Source organism: Caenorhabditis remanei, chromosome IV (assembly GCF_010183535.1).
Source record: "Caenorhabditis remanei strain PX506 chromosome IV, whole genome shotgun sequence".
Lineage (NCBI taxonomy): Eukaryota > Metazoa > Nematoda > Chromadorea > Rhabditida > Rhabditidae > Caenorhabditis > Caenorhabditis remanei.
In genome coordinates, this window is record NC_071331.1 from 9,722,673 (window position 1) to 9,732,100 (window position 9,428).

A 9,428-nucleotide genomic window follows, 5' to 3' on the forward strand; every position below is an offset into this window, starting at 1 on the left:
AAACCGGTGAACACCGGAGATTCCCCGGGGAAAACCGGTTTTTCAATTTTGAACACCGGGGAATTTCGATGAACACCGGTTTTTGCCAAACTTGACTCCGGTTTTTATTTTTATAAAACCGAGAAAAATTTCACCGGTGAAAAAAACCGGGTTTTCGCCGGTTTCTTCACCGGTGGAGCACACTGACTGTATCGTTATTTAGCATTGGAATATACCCTTCCCTTGAAACCGTTATCCACTAGCTGCTTCGCTTGAAATGGGTCCGGAGATGAAGATTTTTGTTGTCAATTTTCGCGTGTGGCTCAGTAGAAGCAGAAAAGTTTGGGACATTCTGAAAATAGCTTCAGTTTTATAATAAATTTATATACTTTCTCTAATTTTCAAACAGAGTGGTAGTTGAGATAATTTTTCAACTTTACATTTCGAAAGACGTGCCCAGAGAAGGGAATTGGTTGTGTACTAATAGTTCTGAGAGGTGTTGACCAGAGCTGTGCGGAATTCCTTCCTTCGACTTCCTTCTTCCTTCTTCCGGGCTTTTTTTTCACTTCCTTCTTTCTTTTTGCAAATTTCACTTCCTTCTTCCTTCTTATTTTTCAAAAAATTTTACTTCCGCGCAGCTCTGGTGTTGACTTATGACGAGTGTTTGAAACTGCAGAAAAAAAGGACAGAAATATTAACTGCATTTTTATAACAATTACACACATCTACTGTTTCAGATAATCTGTAAGTGTGAGATGCATTCGGTTAGCAACAATAAAAATGGATTTAAAGAAACATCGCCTAGAATTTGAGAAAAAAAAAGAATTCTCAGATGTTTCAGCAGTTATTGAAGACTTTCTAACTCTTGTCTTCGTTTTATTAATTGTTTCGAAAGTCGGATTGTTGTGAGGGGAAGGTGACTTTGAGAGAGCAGCACACGGAGAAAACTGGAGTTAAACGCACTCCACTGGACTTGGAGGCAAATTCAAATTGTATTTTTTCCAATTCGCTCTTTCGTTGTAATATTTCGATACGCAGCTTAAACGAAAAAAGTTTTGCCGATTTCAGCGGTACGCGGTTGATTTTAGCACTCTATTCTAAACATTATACATTGGCAGAAATATTAATTTGGTTCAGACTAGCCATAAACCAGCTGAAACGGAAAATAATTATAAAAACTTGGGATTTTCAAATAAAGGCAAAGGAACAGAGAGAGAAATTATGAAATTTGAATTTTTACTGGCACATACTTCTAGAAGTGTCCGGAGAGGATAAATGGTTGTCCTGAAAAATAATTGAAAAAAAAGCAGGAAAACTGATATTTCTGAAAGATGCTGACTTATGATGAGTGTTTGAAACTGCAGAGAAAAAAGAGCAAAAAATGTTTAACACTTATACACATCTACTGTTTCAGATAACGTGTAAGTGTAAGATCCAACTGGTTAGCAACAATAAATACGTAGTTCCCTTTGCTTAGAATTTGAGAACAAAAGTTATTGTGTTCTCTGATTTTTCAGCAGTTATTGAAGACTTTCTAACAGAGTTGTACGGAATACCATTTTTCAGTTTCCGAAATCCGGAACCGGAAAGACATTTTTCGATTTTCGGAATCCGGAATGAGATTTTACATTTTCCGGAATCCGGAATCCGGAACCGGAATGACAAAAAACCCGGAATTCGGAATGATTCGATAAATTTGCAAGGCCAAGTCATTTTTTCGAGTGTTTTTAATGATAAATTGATTTTTAAACTACTTTTGAAGATTAAAATTGAAAAGGAAATGCCATAGTTGCTTTTTAAACTCAAAAAAATTCAAAATATCAACTTCTGAATTCCGGAAAAAGTAGACTCAAAAAACCGGAATCCGGAATCCGGAATCGGTATAAAAATTTTCATTTTCCGGAATCATCTTTTCAAAATTCGGAATCCGGAACCGGAATGTCAAAAAAACCCGGAATTCCGGAATCCGGATTCTGGACAACTCGGCATTCTAACTCTTGTCTTTGTTATATTGTGAGTTTTGAAATTCTGATTAATGTGAGTCTGATGAAATATCCGTACTTGTGAATTGAAAATTTCAAAATGTCAGTGACGTTTTGTTGCATGATACTCCCAAATAGAGAATGACCAGTTGGAAGAATGGACACCCTATCATACGGAATAACTATTGTTCATAAGTTGTGGAGCTTTCTGTGCAGTAGGTGAAACATCAATAAAATATTGACTAGAACCAATTTTAAAACAAATATTTGGAATAATTTGTCTGAAACGTGCAGTAACATTGCACAGGGTCTAGGGGTGAGTAGTGAAATCGAACGCGCTCCACTAGACATTGGCGGTAAATTCAAATTTTAATTTTTGCAGTTCGCTGTTTCACTGAGGAAGACCATTGCCAATATTTGGCATGAGAACTCTACTGATCATCAAAAAATAATAATGAATTTATGATGTCACTTGCAACTTCGAGTTAAGCTCATAGTCAGAGTAATCTCATGAAAGACGCGAAACAGATTAGTTTGTTGCGTCTAACTGAAAATAAGCAGTACAAAAGGTAGGCTCTCCAGCTAAAATGTTAAAATTTAAAAACTTTTATCAATTTTACGAAGATCATCACAGGAATGATTCAATATTAGATTTGTCAAGTTTAATACAATTATGAAACGGTCGTTAACTGGAATCTTGTATGCCTTGGGTCTACTCAAAATGACATCGTTATCATAGTTGTCCGGAATTCGGATTCCGGAAATTCCGGATTCCGAAATTCCGGGTTTTTTTTTGACATTCCGGTTCCGGTTCCGGATTCCGGAAAATGAAAATTTTCATTCCGGTTCCGGATTCCGGATTCCGGAAAATTAAAAATTTGATTCCGATTCCGGATTCCGGATTCCGGTTTTTCGGAAAATGGCATTCCGTACAACTATGATCGTTATGTACAAGAGGTAATAAATTTCGAATTGAACACGGCAGCTGTATTAACTCACTGAAACAGCATTTTTTATTTGCATTCATAAAACTCATTGATTTTAAATTTTAGGTCACAGCTTTAATATTATTTGAAACGTATGCCGTTAATATTAGTATATGCGTATCTATTTATACTTATTTACAGATTCAGAAACCGATTTTATAAAATTATTCCGATTTCTTACCACTTCTGAGTTCGAGTTACCAGCATCTTTTCTGAAAAACGGAAACAACTAGGTTTAAGGTTTTACGACGCACTCTCTGAGTCAATCGAGCATCGATCAACTGACCGTAGGCACACGAAAAAAGTTGACCATCTCCGATTTGCCTATAATTTTTATCAAAGATAGTATCAAGTGTTCTCAGCAAACTGGGGTACTTTTTGGCCGGGTTCGTCACCTGGGTATCTAGGAAAATCAAAAAATCGATATTTTTCGAAAATTTTTCCTAAGGTAGTTAGGTATGAAATCTCAACGGGAAGTTATAGCAGACACTATTTTAAGCATTTTTTGTGTTTGAAAGAAAAATCCAGCTCAACACCTTCATTGTGAAAATTTTCAAAATGTGTGAAATTTTCGAGATTTTTTCATGAAATCGTTTTTATCTCGGCAGTGACACGAGAAGACATTATTTTTTATTTTAAATTCGAAATCTACATAAAATTTAGTATCGGAAACATGCTGTCCCTACTCGTAACTCTAAATCCCAAGAACGGTTTTTTGGGGAAGAATGAGAAAAACTGCGATTTCAGTTTTCAAGTCCTTCCAGTAAATCGATTTTGATGTTTCAAAATAATGGTTTTTTCAAGTTTTTCATTTAATCATGCTAATTTTATTCAGTTCCGGTACAATTTTCGATCATACCACAAAAAAATTTTCGAAAAAATTGAATTTTTTGATTTCTGAAAATTTTCTCCCGAATTGAATCATTCCGACTGAAATGTTAAGGATAGCATTATAAAATCAGGAGAATATAACTGGAACATTCTTTAGGTTCATAAAAAACTTGATTCCCACTGTCGGCTCACCTGCTACTTACGCGTTCATGGAGATATTCAGCGAAATTTTCAACTTGGGAAGTTGGTGCAACGGTACTTCATACTTGCAACGTTATTTGACAGGGAATTGCGGTGAATATGACAGGAATAGTGAGAAAACGGCAAAATTGATAGATTCTGCAAGATTTACGAAAAAAGCTTTAAAAAATTAGGACTCATAAATGTTCAATGGTCTGACCTTTTTATGGATATCAGGAAAAAACTTTTCAAGTTTTTTTTTTGTAAATCTTGCTGAATCTATCAATTTTTGCAATTTTCTCACTATTTCTGTTATATTCATCGTAATTCTTTATTAAATAACGTTGCAAGTATGAAGAACCGTTGCACCAACTTCCCAAGTTGAAAATTTCGCTTAATTTCACCATGAACGCGTAAGTAGAAGGTGAGCCGACAGTGGGAATCAAGTTTTTTATGAACCTAAATAATGTTCCAGTTATATTCTCCTGATTTTATAATGCTATCCTTAACATTTCAGTCGGAATGATTCAATTCGGGAGAAAATTTTCAGAAATAAAAAAATTCAATTTTTTCGAAAATTTTTTTGTTAGTTTGATCGAAAATTGTTCCGGAACTGAATAAAAATGGCATGATTAAATGAAAAACTTTAAAAAACCATTATTTTGAAACATCAAAAACGATTTACTGGAAGGACTTGAAAACTGAAATCGCAGTTTTTCTCATTCTTCCCCAAAAAACCGTTCTTGGGATTTAGAGTTACGAGTAGGGACAGCATGTTTCCGATACTAAATTTTATGTAGATTTCGAATTTAAAATAAAAAATAATGTCTTCTCGTGTCACTGCCGAGATAAAAACGATTTCATGAAAAAATCTCGAAAATTTCACACATTTTGAAAATTTTCACAATGAAGGTGTTGAGCTGGATTTTTCTTTCAAACACAAAAAATGCTTAAAATAGTGTCTGCTATAACTTCCCGTTAAGATTTCATACCTAACTACCTTAGGAAAAATTTTCGAAAAATATCGATTTTTTGATTTTCCTAGATACCCAGGTGACGAACCCGGCCAAAAAGTACCCCAGTTTGCTGAGAACACTTGATACTATCTTTGATAAAAATTATAGGCAAATCGGAGATGGTCAACTTTTTTCGTGTGCCTACGGGTGATCGAACGAGTCAGAGAGTGCGTCTTACCATCTTTTTTCTCAAGTTGTTTATGTTGCATGCTTATGTTTTGTGAATGAACACGCAGAAAACAGGGATCACCTAACTTTATCCACTAGTACCCTGTTATGGAAGTGTTTTTGAATAAATACACCACGGCACACGGATAATAAACACACATTTTTAAACAGGGCAACAATTCAGAAGACAAATTTTATGCTACAAAACTCGTTCAGTGCGAAAATCTTACCATACAAAGTGGGTGCCCCACAGTTTTAGTATATACAAAAAACAGTGATATCTGAGAATACTGACTGATTTTATTTGAAAAAAAAAAAACGTATCCCCACTTGGAAACAATGTTACATTTATTGTTTCAGAGTCTACATAAGAGGTGACTGGTGGGTAATAGATTATTCTGGAGCGTATTCATAGAAACAGTTCAAATCCAGATATCAGAAGTACAATCTCCTCCCGGATAACGCATCTCATGAGCCAAGTACGGACCGCCCGACACTTTTCCAAAGTCGATAAGGAAATTTCGATTGATTTCCATTTTTCCAGTTTCTGGGTCGATGTCGACTTGAATCATTGTGGCACCGGATCTGGAAATGGAAAAGGTCTTGTTTGCTGTTTTAGAACATTTATGTCTGACTTTTCAAAACATTGTTTTTCAGTTCTGACTGTTTATGAGCATACTCACTTGACATTCTCGGGATAGAACTGTTGATCCCATTGCTTGTACAAAGAAGTCGTCACATATAATCTCTTCCCATCTAACGATAACTGTAACATCTGTGGTCCTCCTTCTATTTTTCGTCCCTTCACATAAAGTGCTGGAATTTCAGAATGATATTGATCTAATACTTGAATATTCGATTCCGAATGAATACTTCCACCAATATAAACTTGAGAATTCAATTTAATATTTGATGGATCCGTGATATCATATTGTCGAATATCTCCGTGAAGCCAACACGAAACATATAGGAATCTGTCATCCATTGAAATCAGAATATCGGTTATAAGTGCTGGCATCTCTGGAAGTGACCATCCACTCACACGTTTTGAGGGAATAGAAGCGGAGAGGGTAGCGGTTTGGACTGATGGATTCTGGAAATATTTATTAGGTCTTGCGTACCTCAAAGCAAATGTGTGGTTTCGAAAACCTTTTCAGAACATTTTGGAACTGAAATTTTTTTCAAAGATTTAGCGGAAATTCTTCGAAATTTTCATAGTTTTTCGGAGAATTTTTGGAAAAATTCTGGAAACAATGATTTCGTTTAAGATTCCGGAGCACATTTGTGTTCGTCCTGTCCATTCACGAAAAATTACCCATAATCAAGATTTGATTAAAAAACAAATGTTAAACGTGTTCAAGAACACAAATGTGCTCCGGAACCCTAACCTTAAGTGAATCCATTGCTTCTAGATTTTTCCGAAATTTTAAGACATTTCTAAAAAAAACCCAGGATTTTTTGAGTTGTTTTTAAAGTACACACAATGATCTGTTCAAAAATCTCGTCCCAATAGAACCATTGTTCTGAAACAGTACCTTCTTATCCGGATGAATTCTAAAAATAGCAGATCCAAGTGCACATCCAACGAATGCATTCTCATTTGTCGGTTCATGAAGGAATCGAACTTCCAACGGGAGTGCACCAAGTGGCATTGGTAGATCAATTGTTTGGAGGTGTTTTTTGGAATTCCACTCGAAAATGTGGACACTGTTACCGTAGAGACCTTCGGATACGTGAGCTGGAATCATAGAAGAATTTGGATATCTGTTTGGACAAATTTTGGAATTTAAAACTGAGAATCAGAAAAACTGATATAAATAATTTCAATGCCAAGAGAATTGAAAATTAATCTAATATTGTTGTTACACGTTTCAACACAAGCATAAAACAGATGTTTTTACAACTTTTTGTTTCTCAGATACCCCTTCATCAAACTTTTAGCCCCTCTCACCTGGATTAAACCCCTTCTTAATATGACTCGGTGACCCCCATTCCGTCGAAATCATCAAATTTCTTCTCGGTTGATACCAGAAATCATAGTTAAACTTGACAACTTTCCCATCAGCTGGCCATGTTCCTTTCGGTTCAAACGTCTTTCCATCCAACAATAAAAAGTTTCCAGACGGTGTTCCGTCTGCTTCTCCAAGTGTACTTATCATTATATTTCCATCAGCTAAACAATGAGAAGTATGGGGAAATGATAGATTGAGAGAGTGGAGTTTCGATGGTTCTATTGTCTTTTCGAGATAAATTTCTTTCTCGTTTTCAACGTTTATGACGTAGATTCGATCGGAATTCAGGCATGGGACTATAAGGTGGGATCTGAAATAGGGCGAGGGTGATTTTGAGACAGCAGCACAGGGTGTCTGGGGGTGATTACTGGAATTGAACGCGCTCCACTGGACTTGTAGGCAAATTCAAATTTTAATTTTTCCAATTTCGTTGTGGCATTTGATACGCATCTTAATCAATCACTTTTTGAGCTGATTGATGTGATTTTACCCTCATTTTAGTCATTTGTTGACCACAGCGAGTATTTTTGAGATCAACTCTACAAAAATTTTTGCAGATTTCAGCGCAGCGCAGTTGATTTTATTACTCAGTTCTAAATACTGTTGCGGAAGCAATATTAAATTGGGTCAGGCTAGTCATAAAGCAATTGAAACAGAAAAATTCCAAAATGTTCATTACCTCTTCTCAGTTGGTTTATCATGACAAGAAGAGCACGCATTCCATCCGGTATGATGTACTTCGTCCCCGATATTTGGTACGTCCACTCGACTGATCACCTGGAAAAAAAACATTACACAGGTAAATCAAGTCCTGGTTCAAACTTCAATTCCAAAACTGACACAATAATATGGAACTCTAATAACAGTCAGAAATTTCAAAAGATTAGGTCTGTATCTGACAAAAAGTGTATTTTATATCATTACTGCGAAAAACGTCCCAAAACAGAATTATATGGAAAATCGTTAAAAGTTGGTCTAACTGCAATACCAAAACTGACACAATAACATGTAACTCTTGAAACAGTCAGAAATTTCAAAAGATCTTGTCCTTACCTGACAAAAAGCGTCACTGTCCGGATTGACATCAACTGTAAAAATGGCATCTGGACCATTGTTTGCATGTGGTGCAGTCACAAATAACACTTCTTCCCTCGGTCCTTTAATTGCATCTTGCGGGGATGCATACCCAGGACCTCCGTGACATTTTGATGGGCACGGCATTGATTGAGATGGTCTGAATGTGGAAACCAATGGATCAGTGAAGTAACTGAAAATAAACGGAAAGTTAGAAACAGCTAAAAAGAAATTTTAAGCAATTTTCAGTGTGTTATAAACATTCTGACCCTGATTTTTTCTTTTATACTTTTAACTGGAAAAGTATTTCTCACGAAAATAGAGAACTGCATAGGTAGAAAATCAAAAATGGAAACGACGAAACAGTGGAATAGATAAGATAGTGACAGTTGTTCTTATCAATTTACCGATGAAGACGAATATACCTGTATCTCTTTTTATAATGTGTTCTCTGTGTATCTATTTCTGTGGTTGTGTACGAGAGTTTACCGACTATTTGATGATACTGACTGTTCTATGATTATGTGACCTTCAGTGTAGTGGGGATGGTGCAGGAGGATAGAGATATTATTTAGGTTGGGCTACAAAGATCATAAGAATAAATTATAGTTGCAGATCAGGAGTGACCGAAACAGAGGAAACCGTCTTCGTGAGTAGACTCACACCATTGCAAACTCCGTTTCATCGATGTCATAAACTTGAGATTTTTTTCGATTGGAGCTGAATAAAGATGACGGAAAATAGTTATGAATGCAGAATCGATATGCAGTCTTCGTCTGAACAGATATTCCAGAAAGTTCCTAGACTAATGATCAGTGTCAGTGCGGATTTTTCACAATCGGTGATCAAGTTGTTTAACTGTTTCAAGTAATTGGTATACGGTCACAGGGAAAATTTCAGCAATAGATGGATATTGGTTGTTACAAAACCTTATTGCTGTTTTTTCTGGTATCGCTATTTATTTCTGGAGATATACCGTCTACAAAAATACATCACTAGTTTAGAAGACACACGGTCACTTAATAGCACGGCACGCTTATTACAACCGCGCTCTACCGAAATTTAAAAAAATAGTGTGCGAAATTGAGAGACTCAGAGAAGAATACATTTTTTCAAGGGCATTTCGGTATAGGGTTGTTGTAAAAACTATGCCGAGCTAATAGGTAGTCCTACTGTCGCCTACATACGTTAACTGTTTTA

The 9,428-nt window shown here is 35.9% G+C and overlaps 1 protein-coding gene across 1 annotated transcript; it reads right to left on the bottom strand.

The window, feature by feature from the left end:
• Positions 1-5,564: 5,564 nt before the first annotated feature.
• Positions 5,565-8,375, bottom strand: GCK72_013075 (uncharacterized protein; the record flags this gene model as incomplete). Its single annotated transcript, XM_003090873.2, has 6 exons — positions 5,565-5,727; positions 5,826-6,235; positions 6,678-6,880; positions 7,094-7,464; positions 7,834-7,931; positions 8,208-8,375. The coding sequence occupies 6 exons, from the start codon at positions 8,373-8,375 to the stop codon at positions 5,565-5,567; spliced, it is 1,413 nt and encodes a 470-aa protein (XP_003090921.2).
• Between the last annotated feature and the right edge of the window lie 1,053 nt (positions 8,376-9,428).